The sequence below is a fragment of the Camelus ferus genome, chromosome 11, assembly GCF_009834535.1.
Source record: "Camelus ferus isolate YT-003-E chromosome 11, BCGSAC_Cfer_1.0, whole genome shotgun sequence".
Lineage (NCBI taxonomy): Eukaryota > Metazoa > Chordata > Mammalia > Artiodactyla > Camelidae > Camelus > Camelus ferus.
This window is the reverse complement of record NC_045706.1, coordinates 71,183,952-71,203,941: the sequence shown is the minus strand read 5'-3', so window position 1 is coordinate 71,203,941 and position 19,990 is coordinate 71,183,952. Positions and strand designations below refer to the sequence as shown.

General features: G+C 47.5%; 1 protein-coding gene, 1 long non-coding RNA gene and 1 other non-coding gene across 3 annotated transcripts in view; 1 reads left to right on the top strand and 2 right to left on the bottom strand.

Moving 5' to 3' along the window:
• Nucleotides 1–1,741: 1,741 nt before the first annotated feature.
• On the bottom strand, nucleotides 1,742–7,127 carry LOC116667267. Its single transcript, XR_004324096.1, has 2 exons — nucleotides 6,708–7,127; nucleotides 1,742–4,535 (listed from the first exon to the last, which is right to left on the bottom strand). It is a non-coding gene; the product is annotated as an uncharacterized LOC116667267 (long non-coding RNA).
• Nucleotides 7,128–13,742: 6,615 nt separating this feature from the next.
• On the bottom strand, nucleotides 13,743–13,815 carry TRNAP-AGG. The gene has a single exon. It is a non-coding gene; the product is annotated as a tRNA-Pro (tRNA).
• A 3,327-nt stretch (nucleotides 13,816–17,142) lies between these two features.
• GALNT2 (polypeptide N-acetylgalactosaminyltransferase 2) overlaps nucleotides 17,143–19,990 on the top strand; it is a 186,588-nt gene continuing 183,740 nt past the window's right edge. Inside the window, exon 1 of the mRNA XM_032491846.1 lies at nucleotides 17,143–17,268. Coding sequence (XP_032347737.1) covers nucleotides 17,143–17,268 — 126 coding nt within the window. The remainder of the gene's footprint in view (nucleotides 17,269–19,990) is intronic.

Genomic DNA, 19,990 nt, shown 5'->3' with positions numbered 1-19,990 from the left:
TAACTGCATACCCTGCGGCATTTTTTTTTCTTTTATTCTATACAGAAAAAAATCTAAGTTGCCTGAAGTTGCCCAATGTATTTGAAGAACATGAAAGGAAGAAATACCAAAGCAAGCTACTTGTATTGGTGTCTTGGGCGTGTCCAAGGCCCCACGTGTTTCCCTGCGGTCCAGCCTCATTTATGCAGTCACGTTTGATAGTCACCCTCCCAGAGCCATCCAGATCCGCTTTGCTTTCCTCACCAGCTCCCATCGGCTCGGCACAGGGACAATTTCTGTCTCCCTGCAAGCACCCAGCTCGGCCCCGCCCCACCCCTCACTAGCAGGCTCCTTGGACCTCTTCCTACGCAGACCCTCTCCACGGGCATCCTGGGATGGACCCTTCAGTCATGTTTGTATTCCACACTCTTAACTGGGGAGGCGGGTGAATTCTACACAATCTAGCCAGTTGGATTTTCAGTTCCTGGGGATCTGGAATTGAGCCTCGAAGATCATTCCTAAAATCTGTGAGATGGTGGGACTGAGCCAGGAGGGCCGTGCTTGGCCCACCAGCCCCAAGGTCGAGGGAGGAGCTACTTTAGAGATGCATGAAGCACAGAGCAGAACCCGGGGGCGCTGAGAGTCGGCGGGGAAGCTGGGTCTTGGGGCATCTCCATTCGGAAAGCCAGCCCCTTCGCAGCCTGGCCAGACTCCCAGTCCTCGCCCTTTTCTGCTTATACTGGGGACGGGATTCTGTGTCTTGTACCCTTAACCACTGCTGCACCCAACCTCACTCAATTTGGTGGGAAGATCTGGCTGAGAGCATCTTCTGACTCTAGCTTTGCCATCTGAAAGGGACATTTGATCTAATCCGATATCTATGTGTTACAGCCTAAATCATGTCCCCCCCCTCCCCAAATTCATATACAGAAGTCCTAACCCTCAGTTCCTCAGAACGTGACTGTATTTAAAGAGAGGTCTTGAAAGGGGTAATTAAGTTAAAAAGAGGCCATCGGGGTGGCCTCTCATCCAATCTGACTGGCGTCCTTATGAACGAGGCGAGGAGGACGCAGACCCACAAGATGTGAAGACACAGAGGACAGTGATCCACACACAAAGGAGAGGGGCCTCAGGAACAACCAGCCCTGGCAACGCCTTGACCTCATACTTCCAGCCTCCAGAACCCTGAGCCAGCAGCCATCTAAGTGGTGGCCCCGGCAGACCCAATACGATAGACCTCCATCCTCCTGGCCTGGGGTTTGCTCACGCCCTTCCTCAGGGCCCACTCCCTGCCCCTCAAGGAGTCGCTGCCCCTCCTGTGTGCCTGGGAGACGTCTCCTGCCCAGGCTTCTCTGCCCCGTCTCACCCCTCGACTTCCTTCTGCAGGTGATGTGCTGGTTGGTGACCAGGCACAGCTTCTATTTTCTCTCCATTCTTTTTTTTATTGAAATACAGTTGATTTACAATGTCGTGTCAATTTCTGGTGTTCAGCAGTGTGATTCAGTCATACATATACATATATACACACTCGTTTTCATATTCTTTTTCATTATAGGTTACTACAAGATATTGAATACAGTTCCCTGTGCTGTACAGAAGGACCCTGTTGTTTATTTTTAGTAGTTAGTGTCTGCAAATCTCAAACTCCCAATTTATCTCTCCTCACCCCCTTTGCCCCCTGGTAACCATCAGTTTGTCTTCTATGTCTGTGAGTCTGTCTCTGTTTAGCAAATAAATTCCTTTGTGTCCTTTTTTTCCCTCCTTTTTTAGATTCCACCTATAAGTGATATCAATATGGCATTTCTCCTTCTCTCCATTCATTTTTAACCTCCTTCCTCCCGCCCCACAGGCCCGGTGGAGTAGGCACCAATGACTTCAGCAGCACAACACTGTCCTCAGCTGGGCCTGATCAGTAGACCGTGGCCGACATTCTCACGGAGATGGCTGGTCACCTTGCCTCCCAGTCCAATTTCCCTTACAAACCCTCCGTCACCAAACACACTGTTAGTGTCCAGACCCCTGACTCTCCCATCACCCCAATTCTTTGCTCTCCTTTGCTGCAAAACTCCAAGGCGTTCACTAAATTCTCTCCTTCCACTTCCCCCCTCCCATCCTCTCTGTTTTTATTTGCTGTTAGATTTTCAGCTGTATTCTATGGCATTTCACTTTTAAGGAACTTTAGAGAGTCCAGAGCTCGGTCCCTGACCACCTGTTCCCCACCCCACTGGCTTCCTGGGTGTTCTCAGCCGTCCATCTCCAGCTCATACCGCTCCCTCAAATCCCGACACATGTCCCACCGCTACTTGACGTCTTCCTCTGGGAGCCCGTGAGACATCTCAAAATCAACACATCCTAGGGGGTGGGTGTAGCTCAAGTGGTAGAGCGTGTGCTTAGCATGCCTGAGGTCCTGGGTTCAATCCCCGGTACCTCCTCTAAAATTAAATCAGCTGAATTAACTCCCCCTCTAAAAAATTTTTTTTTTAAACCAACGCACCCTACAACCAACTCCTGATCATTTCTTGGTGGGTATAGCTCAAGTGGCCCTGCCTTCCGCCTTCCCTCCTCTGCTGCGGGCAGCTCAGGGCAGAGTCCTTGGGGTCCACCTCAGCTTCCTTCTTTCTCCCATTCCCCCACTTTCCACCTGCAGGCAGTCTCCTTGGTTCTCCCCTCAAATCACCCGAGGCTGACCCTTCTCACCTCCTCTGGTGTTCCCACTGCAGTCTGAGCCACCATCCTGTTTCAGTACCTTCCTGAAAGATCTTTCTGTTCCTGCCCTGCACCCAGGAGTCAAATCTCAGCGTCCATCATGTCTCTCTCCTGCCCCAGATTCTGTTTCACTCAGAGTAGAAGCCAAGTGCTTATGGTCGCCCCTGGGGTCCCACATTCTGAGTTTGCTGTGACCTTTGACCCATCTCTGACCTCTTTCCCCTCACTCTCATTTTGCTCCAGCCACACTGGCCTCGCTGTGCTCACCCCGCAGGCCAGACAAGCCCTGGAGGTGCATTGGCTGCTCTGGCTCCTGCTTGGAATGCCCTCCCCCAGGTGCTCACTGGCTAATTCTCTCCTCTCCATCCAGTCTGGGCGCTGTGGGGCCGCCCACCTGAGCCCCTTGTGTCCCCTGTTGTAACCCAAGTTCCTAGAACAGTGCCTGGCACAAAGCATGTGCCTCATAATATGGGCCGAAGAAGTCAGCAGAACTCCTCCCTGAAGTCCACCCACCATGGTCCTCCCTCCAGAAACATCCTCACCCTTGGAGACAGTCGCTGCGTCTCCCCAACTTGTCCTTGAGAACTCCTCTCTCGGAGGGCCTACACAAGTGCAGGCCCACCCCACCCCCCAGCAGTCTGCTCAACAGGTGTGTAACCCCAATACATCCTGAAGTCACCTTTTAAATTAATCTTTTTTAAAACCCTAAAATGCTGCTTTTAGTCTCTCACACACCTCATCCTCCAATGCCTGTTGGATCAAGTTCAGAAGCACTGGTCTGTGAGTCAGTCTCCAGCTACATACGGTCTCCATCCAGGGGCCATCCCCACAGCTGTCTGCACATCTGCATGGTTGCTGCCTCCCTGCCAGTCACCTGCCCCACTTTTTTGGCCCCCCTCCTGGTCCACTCTTCCTCCCAGAATGTTCACACTTCAGACTAAATTATACTCATCCTTCAAAGCCCAGCTCAAACCCTCCCCCAAGACCCATCCCAGGCACTCCAGCCCACACTGACACGTCTCTTCTCTGAATTCTCATAACCACAATTGAGGGCGGCTTCTGATTTAAAGCCAGATCGATGCAGCAGGAGATTAAGGACAGCAAACCTTTTTTCGTTTGGAAATCCAAAAGAGACTTTGACAGAAACCTGGCTTGCCCTCCATCACATATATTGCATTTTAAATTTTCCGGTGACCTCTTAATTGTCCACACCCAGCATCTGGCCGCTTTATTTACTGCTTTCTCATCTATTCTTGGTGGGTGTGCTCTGTCTTTCAAACAAGGCAATAAGTTCCTTGAGGCTAAAAGCTGTCTTTATGCAGCGATACCGTGATTAGAAATTCCTCAGGAACAAGGCTCATTTATTCCAAGTTAACTATGTTCAAAAACAAAAACAAAACATCTTCATAAATCGTCCGAGGCAGAGCTGCTTGCTTCCATGGCGGAAATACTCCGGTGCGGTTTCTGCTGGTCTCTGTCCCTTCTGAAGTCAACACGGCTGGTCTTGGGGGGTGTCGGAGTCTGCGAGGTTCGCCCTGGATGCCTGGAGTCTTTCCTTCTCCTCCTCAGCCTCTGCAGCACCACCTTCAGGACTCTTGGGCTCATCCTTACCCACCTCCAGCTCCCTACTCCCGCGACCTCATCCAGGGTGGAGGGTCCTTCCCGTTTACTGATGAATTGAAACTCACTTCCTCTGCAGTGTATACATCACACTAGAAGGTATGAGATTTTCCTCTGTGCTCTTCATGAATGTTTCCAGCCATCTAGAACTCAGCTTGTTGGGGAAGGTGTAGCTCAGTGGTAGAGTGCATGCTTAGCATGCACGAAGTCCTGGGTCCAATCCCCAGCGCCTCCGTTAAAAAGAAAAAATTAGAACACAGCTTGGAAAAAGTACAGACTCAAAAACGTCTTTGGGGAATGGGTGACTCATCTCAATGGGAGTTTATACTTTGAACCTGTTATCCCCAATTATTCAATGAAACGCTCAGGAATTATCCATTATCTTCATGAAATGTCTTTCCTCCCTATGCCTTTTAAAGCGAAAATACCCCTGAAGGCCTGTTCAACTGATCCTGTAGGTGACCTGCCCGGGGCTGAGCTGACTTCCAGGCACTTCCTCACGGCCGGCCGCCTGCCCTGCTCACTGCCTGGTCCTGTGGCCGAGCCTCCTTCTCGGCGCCCTGTCTCATCAAGTCCGCAGGCTCATTAGGGCTCCCTCTCCAGCCCTCTTCTCTCCAGGGCTCCCCCATCCTCATCCCTACAGAGGTCAAGACTTTCTCCAGTTCATTCTTAACATTGACCCAGCTCTGTGCTCGCCTCCTTCCCAGGAAGTCCACACGCACCGTGTCATCCACACGCCCCATGTCATCCACACGCACTGTGTCACAGGTGTGGCACGTCTGGCCCTCCTTGGGAGCTGAGTCAGGAATTTTCTTAGTTTAACCTCTCTTTCCTGGCATCCTGGAACATCCTATATTGTTCCTCTTTCTGGTTAAGAAGCTTCTGATAAAGACACTCTTCCTGGAGCTGAAATGTCTTTGCTAACAGAGGTATGTCTAATTGAGGTGCTTTTTTAGAATCTCCCAAGGAATTAGACCCAGAGCAAAAAAATTTCATGGAGCTGAACTTAATCATTAGCAGCTTGAGGACAAGAACTGCATAGTGTATATTTTGGTTTCCCTTTCACTGTTTAGAGAAGTTTTAGGCCTGAGACAGACCTGTAATAAACACCTGTTGAATAACTGGTTGACTGACAGCCAGCCGAGGATGCCGGATGTTTCTGTCTGGCTACGATGTCTGGGTTTTTTGTTTTTTTGTTTTTTTGTTTTTTTAAGGAAGAATTGTGATTATTTGCTCTGCAGTCATTCACCAGATTTCCCTCATTTTTTTTTTCTAATTTAAATTCATTTTTTCTTTATTCTTTCTTTCCTCCCAGCTTTTCATTTTGAATAATTTTAAATATAGATAAAGTTGCAAGACTAGAACAGTAGCCTTACGATGCTCTCCACCTGATTCAACAAGTAGCATTTCTGCGTATTTGTTTTCTCCCCATATATTTATCATTCTCTCTATAAGGACTTTTCTGCTGGGTCACCTGAAAGTAAATCACAGACATCATGACACGTCACCCCTTCAGTACTTTAGCTTGCATCTGCTAAGAATTAGAACATTTTCCTACATAACTGCAACAGCATTGCATTATCACAGCTAAAAATTAATAACTGTTTCAAAATACAAACTAATATCCCTTCATTTATTCTGAAGTTGGAGATATTGGCCTTTTGATTACACAATGGCTTTGTTCTCCAGTTCCTGTTCCTTACAAATCCACCAGACTTTATAGGGACGGGGAAGATCTACAGTTCATAGAAAACTCTTGCAGTCTCTGGTTCTGGGAGGATAAAGGGTTATTCGGATGGGCTGTTTCCAGAACAGACCATGTCCATTCTTGAGCAGGCAAAGGGGGATGTTGCTCTGGGGACCCTGAGGCCTGCCTGGGCCCCACATCTGTGAGGGTTTCTAAGCCCCTACACTGTACAGTGTATAATCCTTGCTCTTAAATCTGTTTCTAGTATCCTTTACCTGTTTTCATTGCAGAATTTAAACACTGTAACGAGCCAGCCCCCTCTTGCCGATTCTGATTCAGTAGATCTGGGCTGGGAGTCACAGGGAACTATATTTTTACAAAGCTCTCCAGGATTGGAAACCTGGCAGGGGGACGAGGGGAATGGAAAACCCCCCATTTACACGGTCTGCCCACACAACGCTTCTCCCTACATCTTCCGTGTCTGTGTTTGTGGGTTTTGTAAGATGATTCCAATTATCTTCGGAAGTGAGTGTTGTATCAACTATAAATAAATGAGAGGCTTCTTCAGAACATCCACGCCTGCTGACTTTCCAGGCTTGGGCCTCTCTGTCCCTGCAGTAGTGGGGAGGGGTGTTGCTGTGAGCTTAGAGTGAACGGCGGGGGGCTGTACTTGGCTCTGCCATTTTCTGGTTACATGAAAGGTTTGGAAACTTACCTGAATTCTCTGAGCCTCCAGTGGTCCTCGGAGATGAACAAGAGGAATGAGGACTCCGTGAGCTGTGCCTGTCAGCGCACTCTGTGAAAGCAGGAGTCCAGCTGAGCTGGAGGTATATTCACCGCAGAACCCAGGTCTGCCTGGGGGATGGCTGGGGCAAGTGCGCCAGAAGTTCATGGACCCCGTGAGCCGAGAGGCCTCCTGGGAAGGCAGCAGCCCTGGGCTGGAGGGAGGACGGGAAACTTGGTACTTCTGAAGTTAGGGAAGCAGCTGTCGGACATCAGAAGGTTCCCCTCCCTGTCTGGGACACACGGAAAGGGCTACAAGAGTGTACAAAAACTGAAAGAACTGGTTCTTTATCATCTCTGCGGAATGTGGACGGGGCAAGGTCCACAGATCTGCTGACACAACTCACCACGGGCAGCCCGCCCCGCACCAGCATCGACAGAGCCAGTATGGCAGGGAGCGCTGGTGACATGGCCTCCCCAGGGGACAGGCTCCCCGGGAGCCTGGGGTGGGAGGGAGGCGGGGGGAAGAACATCTCTCAGTTGACAACAGGAGAGAATTCCTTTTTAGGCTGTTTTGGCAATGTTTTCCTTATCCCAGGCGTTTTGATGGAAAGAGCTATCCAGAATGAAAGTGTTACGGAGTCCTAACTTGTTCTGCTCACCGCACGACAGGCCAGTAAGTCAGAAGATGAGGTACTGGAGCAAGGAATAACAACTTTATTTGGAAAGCCGGCAGATGGAGAAGATGCGGGACTAATGTCCTGGAGAACCATCTTCCCCAAGTCAGAATTTGGGCTTCTTTTACACTAAAAAGGGGAGGGGGTGCAGTTGGTTGTTGCAAACTTCTTGGTGTCAGAATCCTTTGTTCTAGCAGCTGTCCACCTAGGTCAGGTCATGGTGTCCCTACAAACCTCCAACAAGACAAAGGTTATCCTCTGCTCTGCAAATTTTTTTTCTCTCTATGAATGGGAAAGAGTTATACCCTTAAAGGTCAGGGCCTGGAAAATGGGCTGTCCTGTGTATTTCAGGCTCTAGGCAACATTCTTTTGCAAAAGGTGCAGAGCCAGCATGACTGAGCCCAGGAAACAGAGCACAGGGTTACAGCCAAAGGAACAGATCTAACACGAGTCAGACTTGCTCGTCCCAGTTACAACAGGGACTGTCGTGCCAACTTGCCAGCTCTAGCCTGGAGCGCCTCTCTGCAGGGGCTGCTGGTGGTGAGCCCCGGGCGGAGCAATCAGCGAGGATGAAGAAAGGTTCATTCACCCTCAACGACATTCCCCTAATGTGGGCTGAGGAGCTTGGTGTCCGCAAGCCCAGGAGACCGTGTGGATGCTTCCAGGATATTCAGAATTTTAACCCGTTTTTGCGTTATTTCTACAGTAACTTGTAAACATATTTATTTTTACTTAAAAAAAAAAACCTCTGGGTCAAATTTTTTATCCTGCACTTATTTGTCAAAATAAAAATTCTCAAATTTAAAAAAAAAAAGCAGGGTGGGTTGCGAGGGCCAGTGAAGAAGGCAAGCAGTGAGAGGAGGCAGCGGTCTGCAGTGGTTCCAGAAAGGCTGCTGAGCAGGGGTGAGTCTCACTGAGGCTTTGTAGAGGCTGAAAGGCGGTCAGGGATTCCCCATCCCTCCTGACTGCTTCACTGAAGTATAACTTGCATGTAGAAAGTGCGTCTTTCTAGGTGTTCAACCCGCTGGACTGTTTCACAGACTCAGCACATCACGTAACCAGCTCCCAGATCAAGAGCCCAGAGGTCTTCAGTTTCCCTGAAGAATCTGCGGCTCGCTGAGCTGCCTTGGGCGGGTCACACAACAGCATTGGGCCACTCTGTAAAACTGGAGTAATGCCAGCATTCACTTGGTCAGGCTGTTGTGAAGATTCATAATAATCACGTAAAAGAATACATGAACAGAGCTTGGAGCAGCGCCTGGCGTGGGGTAAGCTCATTGTGAACGTCTGTATTTTCAGGGTGATTGAATGCTTTAACCCAAATGCCACTGATGAATTGTTTCTCCATCTCAGTTCAAGTCAGGACATTTCTGGGAGGATTTTGGCAGGTGGTCAATGTATGGATCCACTACATACAAGGGGGACAGGAGTCCTGTTTTGAGAGAAGTCGTCCTCAACTTGCTGAGGATGGAATTGCTCTATTTCAAAGTGTGCCCTCCCATTAAAGCCAGCTCATGATGGGAGCTGAGCAGCCCTCTTTAACATCTTCTTTTGACAGTAGCCTCTGTATAAATGCATTTCAAATTTCAAGGGGGAGGGGGAAGAGTTCTGATTATCCAATTTCAGTCCTATTTAAGCAGTTACAATTTCATTTTTCTTTTCTCTCCTAATTGTGTATTTTCTCTTATTAAAATATTTTAGAAGAAGAAAAATTGGACAATCAGAGTATAAAAAGTTTCTGTTGCGTGAAGACACAATGTGTCATCACATTGCACAGGGCCCCCGACATCTCTGACAACAGCAGCCGATACAGCGAATGGCCACGGAAGCACTCCGCTCCACTCACGTGTTGCTGCAAGTCTGCACTGTTCCTGCTGTACCATACGTTCCAGAAAAAAGCCCTGGGGGCTTCCAGCGGGGAAGGAGTCCCCAGAAGAATGACAGCCATGGAGCCACACAGTTCCAGGCCCTGAGCAGAGGACGAGTCAGCGCTTAAGGAGAGCTTGCTGCTCAGCCCATCACCCAGAAGAATGCAGAACCCGTGCCCAAGCAGGTGGGCCTGGAGGTGCGGCGGGAAACTAAACGCAGGCGAAACAAATGGGAAGGAGAACTGTCTGTGGTGCGAGCTACTAGGGAAACAAGATGCAGTGCTGTTTAGAGGCCTGGGTTGTGTAGCTTTACCTGAATGTTTTCAGGGTTCTGCGTCTTTCCTAATTTGCAAAATCCAGTGGATCATCAGCATCTACCACCCTGCAAGTTAAATCACTTTGTAAAGAAAATAAATCAAACTTACAGGAAAGCTGCAAAAATATTTCCCATAAGTTCTTTACCCAGACTTACCGCCTTTTGGGTTTCTTTTTTCTTTTCTTTTCTTTTCTTTTCTTTTCTTTTCTTTTCTTTTCTTTTTTTTTTTTTTTTTTTTTTGCCACAGCTCTTTTATTATCCTCTGTCTATATCTTCCCTGGACTTTTGAAGGTCATTTGTGTTTATCATGCCACTTTAACCTCTGATAATTCAGATTTCCTAAGAATAAGAGTCTCTTATATAATCACGGTACAGTTATCAAAATCAGAACATGTAACACTCTAGTAGACTGGAGCCTGCTAGAACTGGCACTGTTGTTCCCTATCCTCCAGTTCTTCATCCACTTTTTTTTTTTAAACTGAAGTATAGTCAGTTTGCAATGTTGGATCACCTGCACCCCAAAGTTCATAGCAGCACTATTTACAATGGCCAAGACATGGAAATAACCTAAATGTCCATCAACAGATGACTGGATAGAGAAGTTGCGGTATATTTACACAATGGAATACTCCTCGTCCCCTTTTGTTAATTGTCCTTGTCACGCCCTCCACTGCGTCTTCAGCCGCCCATGTCACGTGTTTGTTTAGTTACCACTCTCCTCAGGCCCCTAGTATGGAACAGCCCCTCCCCCTTTCCGTGTCTCACGTAATAGTGACATTTCTGAAGAACACAAGCCAGTTCTTTTACAGAATGTTCCTCAATCTTGTTTTTTCCAGTATGTATTCATTATCCGGTTTAGGTTATGTATCCTTGGCCAGAAGACTGAAACAGTGTGTTGAGTCCTTCCCGGGACATCTTTGCAGACCCAGGACATCCATCTGACCCTCATGAGTGATAGTCATGCTGATCATCTGGCCAAGGTGTTGTCCAGCTTCTCCACCGTACAGTTACCAAGTTCCCTCTGCAGCTAGTAAGCATTCTGATGGAAGATGTCTGCAGACTTTGTAAATCCCCTCCTTCTCATCTTGTAAATCTCTCTCCCCTGTCCCTCCCTACCGACAGGTTAGTATCTATTGCTCAGTCTCCTCCGACCGGTCTTTACAATGACGTCTGCACAGTAGTGATTTTCTTCCTCACCCTTCCCTTCACATTTACCAGTTTGCTTTCTCCTGGAAGAAAGAGCCCTGTCGTCTCTTCCACGAATTTCTCTGTTTATTATCGTCGTGTACTTTCAGATTTCTATTTTATTTCGTGTTTATTTTGACACATATATGTCCCAGATTCAGCCGATGGGTGCCCTTCAAGCTGGCTCCTGAAACCTTTTAACATTGCCCCCCCTCCTTTTAAACTCTCCCTAAGGCTCACCTAGGACCTTCCAGGCCCCACCCATGGATCAATTGCTACTTCAAGGGAACATTCTCATCATGGAGAATGGTATTTAGAAACCAAGATCCGGTTGCAAAATGTGCTCATGGCTACCAGGGTATCATTGCTCTGCGTCTTTTTAGTGGACAGATCTAGGACATACATACATGTGTGCGGTATATGTATGAATATTTGTTTATATGTGGACATGTAGTTGAGCATGGATATGTGTACACGTGTATATGTATATATGTGTATAAAATAATCAGATCATGCAGTTCTAATTCCAAATCTACTCAGAAGGAATCTTGCTTGCCTTCCCTCATTCCATCATATCTCCCTTCTTCCATAATGAGAACCCTAGCTCCCTAAAACAATGCGTTTTCTGACTTGCTCAATTACACAATATGCATAAAATAGTTTAATTGCAACACCCATGACACTATGAAGACACATCATAAAGAAGAGTTCAAAAATGGTCGTTCTTTTGTTCTCTAGACTGTGGGGATCCAACCCAAGTACTCTGTCTGAAAGTCATGCATATTACTCCTTCAATCCCTTTTCAATGTGGGTATGTTATCTATTTGAAATATAGTTATTCACATATTTGTTTGGATTCCGTTTCTGTTTGGATTCCATTTTTAGTGGCCTCCCCATAGTTTCGCTGATTTTCTTTTACTTTGAATATGTAGGACATGCACATGTTTCCGGAAGTCAAGCATAGACAAAAGGTATTCTTGGACAAGTGTCACTCCTGTCCCTTCCATCTTTTCCTCCCACCTGTCACGCGGAACTCATTTCATGGTTTCCTGGTTTATCATCAGTGTGTGGGCTGCCAACATAAACAGGTATTTGTATGTTTACTTATTTTCCCTTCTTACACAAAGAGTAGCATGTAATATGTAAGTATTGCACTTCACATTTTTCATTTGATTTTTTATTTCATATTTAATAATATATCCTGGAAATCACTCCATGTCTGTTCGTAGAAACTGTCTCAATTTTTCTTTATAGTCTTGCCAACAGAGTGTCTTGTCAAGCTTTCAAATTTTTGCCAGTTTGTTGGGGGAAAAATTGTATCTCTGTAGGTTTAATTTGCAACTCTTTTATGAGTAAAGTTTAACATCTTTTCATATATTTACGGGCTCTTAAATCTTTACTGTGCATTGTCTGTTTATGTGTTTTGCCCATCTCGGTGTTTAAGCTCTTTATATATTAGGGATATTGCCTAATCCCCTGTCTGTGGTGTGTGTGGAAATAATTTCTGCCAATTTGTCATGTCTTCTTTTTATGATGGTAAAATACACATAACATAAAATTTACCATTTGAATAATTTTTAAGTGCACAGTTCAGGGACATTAAGTACATTCACCTCGTTCTGCACCACTATCAACCTCCAGAACTTTGTCATCTTCCCAAACTGAAACTCTGTACCAATTAAACAGTAACTCCTCCTTCCCCTTCTCCCAAGCCACCCTTTCTGTCTCTGTGAGTCTGAGGTATCGCATATTAAGTGGACTCATAGTATTCGTCTTTCTGTGCCTGGCTTATTTCACATAGTGTCATGGTGTAGCTTATGTCAGAATTTCCTTTCTTTTTAAATATTAATTAATATTCCACTGTATGTCACATTCCATTCATTCATTCATTGATGGACACTGGGCTGCTGCCACATTTTGGCTACTGTGATTAACAGTGCTGTGAACATGGGCGTACATGTTCGTGCCCTGCTCAAGTCCTTGCTTTCGCTTCTTTTAGGTATGTGGCCAGAAGAGGAATTGCTGAGTCATAGGGTAATTCTATGTTTAATTTTTTAAGGAACAGCCATACTGTTTTCTGCAGCAGCTGTACCGTTTTGCATTCCCTCCAGCAACACACAAGGGTTCCAACTTCTCCCCATCCTATTTGTTATGTTCTATGTTTTTGTTTTTGTTTTTTTAAATAATAGCCATACTAATGGATGTGAAGTGATAGCTCATTGTGGGGGTTGTTTGTTTGTTTTTGCATACTCAGCGTTGGAGGTAGCCTCCAGTTTGCCTTCATGGATTTTCGCTGTTGTCACGAAGTCTATTTTATCCACGCAGTTTCTTTGTCCTTATGCTGCCCAATCGTCGCATCCAGCTTTTCCTCTGACTTCAGATCTGCAGCCTCCAGTGACTTCAGACCCGCTGTCATGCACAATGGAGTTGAAGCATTGGCTGTAAACCAGCCTTCTTCCCCTCATTCAGTGCTCTCTGGCCTGTTCTGCTCTGCCTGACAGGATCATAGATAGCTTCTGCTCCTTTACAATTAGATTTTCCTTTATGACCAAATTTGAAAATCTCTTAACAGGCAAATTAAGTGCATTTGTAAACTGATATGATTTGGTCTCAACTCTGTCCTATTACTTTCTGTTATAATTACTGCATGTATTATGGTATACTTACTGTGTTTCTATCACTATTTGGTGTGTCTTCTTTGTTGTTTAAAATCTTTTCTTTTAGGGTTTTGGCATAGGGCTCCCTAAATTTTGGAATATTTACATTTTGCTTTAGAGGTTAAGTTGTTATATTTTTATATCGCTTTTAATTCCATTGTTTTTCTCTTGACCCTTTAACATCTGGTCTGGCCATTTTATATGGGATCATTTGACTCCCAGCTAATACCTACTTAGCAGTCCATTATATGATTCTGTTTCTTCTTTTCTCTCTCCTTTCTCCTTCAATTGTTTTTATTTGTTTATTTATTTATTTGTTTTTAGTGGAGGGACTGGGGATTGAACCCAGGACCTTGTGCATCCTGAGCACACGCTTTGCCACTGAGCTATACCCTCCCCCCTCCTTCAACTGTTTTCAGTTGCACTTGTTGTACTTGGTTAGGAAGTGCAATGTGCACGTACTGCTGTTCCACCAATTAAGCACCTAAATGCTCTCCACCGGTCACTTGGTGGTTTCCTCTGCTGTCTCGTTTGGGGGGAGCTCATGCTCAAGGAAAGTCATATGATCGTCTCTAAATTTTTGCCCTCACTTCTCTTCTGTTTGTCTACAGCCTTGATCCTTGATGCCTGGACACAAAACTCCCTGGCTGGTCCTTTCTTTCCCTGAGTGTCTTGTAAATGCGTCCACTGTTGCCTTGCTTTGTCTGTTGTCAGCTTGTATTTTTATCTCTCGAAGTAATTTGATCTTTTCTGCCTTTAAACTCTAGTAGTTTTACTTAGATATGTTTTGGAGTGGCTTATTCCAGTTTCCCAAGGTACATGGAAGGTATTTTTGATATATAATTTAAATTCTCTCTTATTTCTAGATTATTTTCTAGGACTACAGTTTCCTCCGCCCCTCCCTCCCATTTTATTGAGATATTATAGACATACAGCACTGCACAGCATAATGACTTGACTAATACATATCGTGAAATGAGTACCACAATGTTTAGTGGATGTCCGTTATCTCATTTAGATACAGAAAAGGAGAGAAACAAAAATGGTTTTTTCCTTGTGTTGAGAATTCAGGATATTCTCTGTTAACAACTTTTGAAAATACCATACAGCAGTGGTAATTATGTGCATCATACTGTATATAAGCATATATATGTATATGAGTATATGTATATGTGTATGCATATGTATGTGTATACATGTATATGTGTATGTATGTACATAGTATATGTCTACGGGCATGTATATGTATATGAGTATATGTGTGTGTATGTATGTGTATGTATGTATCTGTGTATGTATGTACATAGTGTATGTATATGGGCATGTATATGTATACGAGTATTTGCATGTGTGTACGTTTATGTGTATATGAGTACATGCATACATGTATATGAGCATGCTGTAATGTACATGAACATGGTGGTAACTATGCTTATCATCTGGGATGATGGCGTTCATATTAATTCGGCTCCACTGTTTGGTGTTTCTACTTTAGGGACTCCAGCAACATGGATTTTGATTCTTCTTTCCTGGCTTTCATTTTAACCACTTATCTCTGAAAGCTTTTTACTTCTTCCTTTATTTTCAAATTCTTGATTATTTTCTTGCCATTCTTCAGTGTCCCCTTACATATTTATATTGGATATATTCTCCCTTGGGTGTCTTGTAATTCTTTGCTCCTGGGATAGTTTTGTCTTTATTTTCAATTTCTTTCCTGAATTTGATCAACTCTGGCTGCATTTCTTCCTAATTTTTGTCTTCTATGATCTTAGTTTTTGAATTTCTGGTTCTAGTTGTGTGTGTGTGTGTATGTGTATGTATGTATCCAAATGCATGATACTTTGTTCATCTTGAGGGTTAGACCTGTGGTGTTACAATTTTCCTCTGCTTTGTGGTTTAATTGGCAGGGCAGAGGGGATTTTCATCAGTTGAAATGTTATGATTCATTTTCTCACCATAAGAAATGCAATTTTTTTTTTCTTTTCGCAGTAGCTTTGTATGCAGCTAATTTGATGTTTTTCTGCTACTAGGCATTTTGACACAGGGGTCATATTTCAAGAGTGTGCCCTGCTATCTGTACTCTGAAGTGCAATTTTAATTTTCTTTTTTTTTTAATTAAAAAATCATTTTTTATTATTTTAATCGAAGTACCGTGAAGTGCAGTTTTAAATAGACAAACCGCGGTTGGGGGGGGGCGGGGATTGATTGTCTTTTATTTCTGCGGGATATTTACTTTTCCCTTCTGTCTTCCTTCTCTCCCTTCACCACCAGACCTCAGAAGGGCATTGCTCTTTCTGTTTATCTGACTTTTCCCAGAAGCAAGGCTTCTTCAAGGCTGCCACCTCCTGTCTCATTCTCTTTCAAACCTCTTCCTTTTTTCAGTCAAGTACCCAACCTGTGTTCAGTGTTTGGTTCTTGGTGCTGGACTTCCTCTTTACAGAGGGATTTAAGCCTGGGTTTCACTTAAATCCTTGGCAACAGTGGAGGGAGCCCTGTTGGAATCTGCTGTCTTTTCTTTCTTCCACTTAAGAAGTAATTTGAAGTTCAGTTCATGGCGTTTGCTCCCCTACTAGTGTGAAGGCTTGTTTGTTTATTGTGTTTGTGTTTTGCTGTGGACTTGAGTAGAGAATCAGATTCCTTTATCCTCTAGACTGGGCAGCTCCTGGAATCCCTATTAAAATGCCAAGTAACATTTCTTTCTTTCTTAGGAACACTGGAAACTTCGCTGTTACAAGGGCACCTTCAAGGTTACACAGATTCTGTTACGAGGCAGATCTGTCTTCTTGCATCTTTAAAGATGTTTCATGTGCTGCCTCTTCTTTCTTCTTTTAAGAAAGCAACCAACCACAAAGAAAAGATTTAAATATGTATATACATTGCCTTCCTTCTTCCTCATTTCGTGTTTAGTTAAAAACCAAAAAGAAAACCCTGCTATTAAGCGCTCTGTTCATCCCCGGAAAAACGTTCCCTTGAAAATCATCTCTCAGTTTCCACGTCTAGGCCCGCACCTCTGCCTAAATAAATAAATAAAACGGACACCTGGGGATCGGTGATGTCTGACTGCAAGATTAGTAAGGGAACTGCATCGAGCAGCAGCCAAGTCGGGTCCAGGAGGGGGATTTGCACCAAAAAACTCAGGTCGGTAGGCCAATAAGAGCGAGCCTGCTGGGGATCTGGGGTGGTTCCGAAGACCGAGGACTGAAGAGACGGTCCCCTCGGCCAGCCGGGCAGCGCGAGGCAGCGGCGACCCGGTGTCCCTTGTGCGTGTGCACGCGTGTGTGCGCACGTGTGCGCGCGCCCCCCGGGGCCGGGCAGCCACCTGTCACTCACGGGGGTGGAGGGGCGCGGCGGGGGCGGCCGGCGGGGAGGCGGGGCGGCGGCCGGCGGAGGCCCTCCCCGCGGGGCCGGCGTGCCGCCGCCATGGAGACGCGGTAATCCCCTCCTCCGCCCGCGCCAGGCCCCCGCCGCCGCCGCCGATTGGTCGCCCTTTGCTCCCTGACCCCCTCGCCGCCTCCGCGGCCGCCGCTTCCTGCTCGGGCGCCGCGCGGCGCTCCCGGCCGGGGCGGAGCTCGGGCGCCGGGCGCGCGCCGCCTTCGCCGCCAGCCGCGCGGGAGGAGGAGCCGCCGCGCCCTTCCCCTTCCTCCGCTCCTCCCCGGCCCGCGCCCGCCGCGGCCCCAGGCAGCACTCGCGAGCAGCGGCCGCGGCCGGCGGCCGAGTTGGGAGGATGCGGCGGCGCTCGCGGATGCTGCTCTGCTTCGCCTTCCTGTGGGTGCTGGGCATCGCCTACTACATGTACTCGGGGGGCGGCTCCGCGCTGGCCGCGGGCGCGGGCGGCGGCGCCGGCAGGAAGGTGAGTGGGGCGCCCGCCCGCGGCCCGGTCCCCGGAATCCCTGGCGCTCACGCGCCCCCGGCCCCGCCGCGGACCCCTGCTTCGCTCGGATGTGCCGCGGGGTACAGAGGGGCTTCCTGGTCCCTCTTGCTCTTCTCTGCTCGGACCTCCGCTGGAGCCACCCGCCCCCGCCTCGGGCCTCTAGGTTGAGTCCGCAGGGCGGGGGGTGTCCCCGGCCCCTCTGCGCTGGCCGGGCTCGGAAGAGGGCGACCCAGCGCAACCCCGCGGGGCTGAGGCCGCGGACACCTTGTCGCCCGACGATCCCTCTCTCTGCTCCACGTAATTTAAGTTGAGACTTGTCCGGCCGCCGGGAGCCCCATCCCCTGCGGTGGCAAGTTTAGGGTTGGGGGTGTTGGGAAACACAAAAGGGGGTTAGGGAGGAGGGGGGAGAGGCGGTTGCCTTTCCAACGTGTCACGTACCTTCGGAGAGAGGAGTTCAAGTTTCTTTTCGGCCCTTTGATACCAGCCGCTGTAACCCCCTCTTCTCCCCCCTTGCCGCCGCGCCAGGGAGGGGGCAGTTCTGGGTCTCTGCCCAGTACCTCTGGGGGCGGGGGCGCAGCGGACTGCCCCGGCGGTGGAGGCGGGGGGCCGCCGCACCGCTGTGCCCGGGTGAGGCCGGCCGCGGACACCCCCGACGGCCCCCTCCCGGCCCCCGCGCTCGCTCTGCCTAACGCGGCCCGCTCTCCCGCGCGGTCCCCGGCCCCTGCCTTTCCCAGCCCCACGCCCGCGTTCCGCGGGGGTGGTCCCTCTGCTGAGTGTGTTCTTGACAGATTCCAAGGCTTGACAGATTCCAAGGATCGAGGGGTTAGGCAGTGGGGACCTGTGAGCCACTCTGGACAGCCCGGCGCCTTCGGGAGAAAATGGAGCGCCCAGAGCGCCCGACGGTGTGATCGTGCTGGGACAGCAGGGATCTCGGCTGTGCACGCGCCACCAAGGGTGTTTGTGGTGTTTGGCGGCTAATGGGCTTCGAAAGCGGCCCCTAAACCGTGGAACCCCTCTACTGTGACATTTAGTGTCACTGCCAACCCAGGAAATTCTGGCTTATTGGAGATGGACCATGAGTTGGGCTGGAATCAGGGAATGAATGGTATCTTGGAACAAGCAAGACAAGAGTAATTGGATAAAAAGACTAACTTAAAAATCAGACCTTAAATGTCAGCGCTGAGGTTCCTCCGCTTCAGAGGTTTCCTTCCTTGAGTCATTCATTCATTCATTTATTCATTCTCAGCTGAAGGTTTTAGATGAAGGTAGGTATCTTGTTTGATCCGTGGTAAGTTTCAGAGGTTTGCTTTCTCTAGAGGGGCAGGAATGAGAAGTTCATGGCCAGAACTGGCCTGGCTTATTTCTGAACTGACATGTACTCTCAGCCCTGTTTTTTTTTTTTTTTTCCTTCTGTTTTAACCCAGGGGACTGTTGTTCATGTACATGAAGTCTCCCTTTTCTGTTCATTCTTGAATGGTAAAGAGCATTGCTCCCAGTAAAAGCCCCGCAGCTTTTAAAACTGTGGTCACGTTAAACTGGAATTATTTTAAAAGCTTTTCTTCCCATGAAACGGTGCCTTCGCTGGTCCACAGAGCCGGGAGTGCTGGTGAAACCTGACAAAGCTTTTCGCCTGTCTTGTGAAAGAAAACCAAGGAAATAAGCCATGCTTGCTTACAAGTGTCTCCTTTTCCTTGATTTGCCACTTTCCTTGGCACAGGGGATTAGAAGCGGCAACAGTGTGGTGTTAGCATCTGGGGAGGTGGGCTTCAGCTGGTGGGCGGTTTTTGCAGGGTCTTCCACGTGGATCTTTAGTTTTAAAAAAAATAATCTGAAAACTCCTTGTGGCCTGGTGGCAATAGGAAGGGACCGTGACCACGTAGGAAAAAATGTGGGAGACGAACAATTACACCTGGATTGGTGATTTGGGATTCTATTCTTTCTGTCAACGAACCGTAAAATTTAATCCTAGCCCTTAGAATGGGTTAGTGATTTGTCATTTGAGGAAGAGGCGTGTAAACGCAATAGCTTTTGAAATTGGAGTGGAAGACTCGCTAGCCTAGCGTGGTGGACCCTGATCTTTAAAGTAAATGCCCTGAGGCTGTTTCTGGAGGGGTGAGGAGAACCCGCTGTCCTGCGTTTCCTCATCTGGAATGTAAAACTGCATAGTCTTTCTTCCTTCTGAATTGTTTCCATGGATTCAGAGACTGGAGAGTCTCTTCAAATTTAGTTCATCCTCGTGATGAAAGGAAATATATAGATTTTCTAGCTTGTAAAGTATGGACATAAAAAGATACTGTGGTGTGCGTGTAAAGGCAGAATTTAAATATTAGCGATAGTTTCTTTAGATGTAAGTGGACTTAGGTTTCTTCTCTTGTTTCCTGCCGATCGGGGCAAGGCTCTGATTCCATACTGAGCCAATTTCTCTTCGCCCTGAGGTTTTTCACGGGGTTCCAGGCTTCGGGATGAGCCTCTGGGGGATTGGTTGTCTGACGGGAGCCTGACTGCTGTTTCTGCTGCTTCAGCACCCAGCCCGGGCTTGTCACTGTGTGCCCGGCCTGTTAAATAACTCCTCGCAGGGCTGTTATTCTCCGTTTGGAGGAACCCAGAGAGCCAGCTCACCTCAAGTGCAAATTTAATAAACGAAAGCAAGAGCAGGTGCCAGAAACCAGCCCAGGCACTGCTGCACCACTCAGGACTCAGC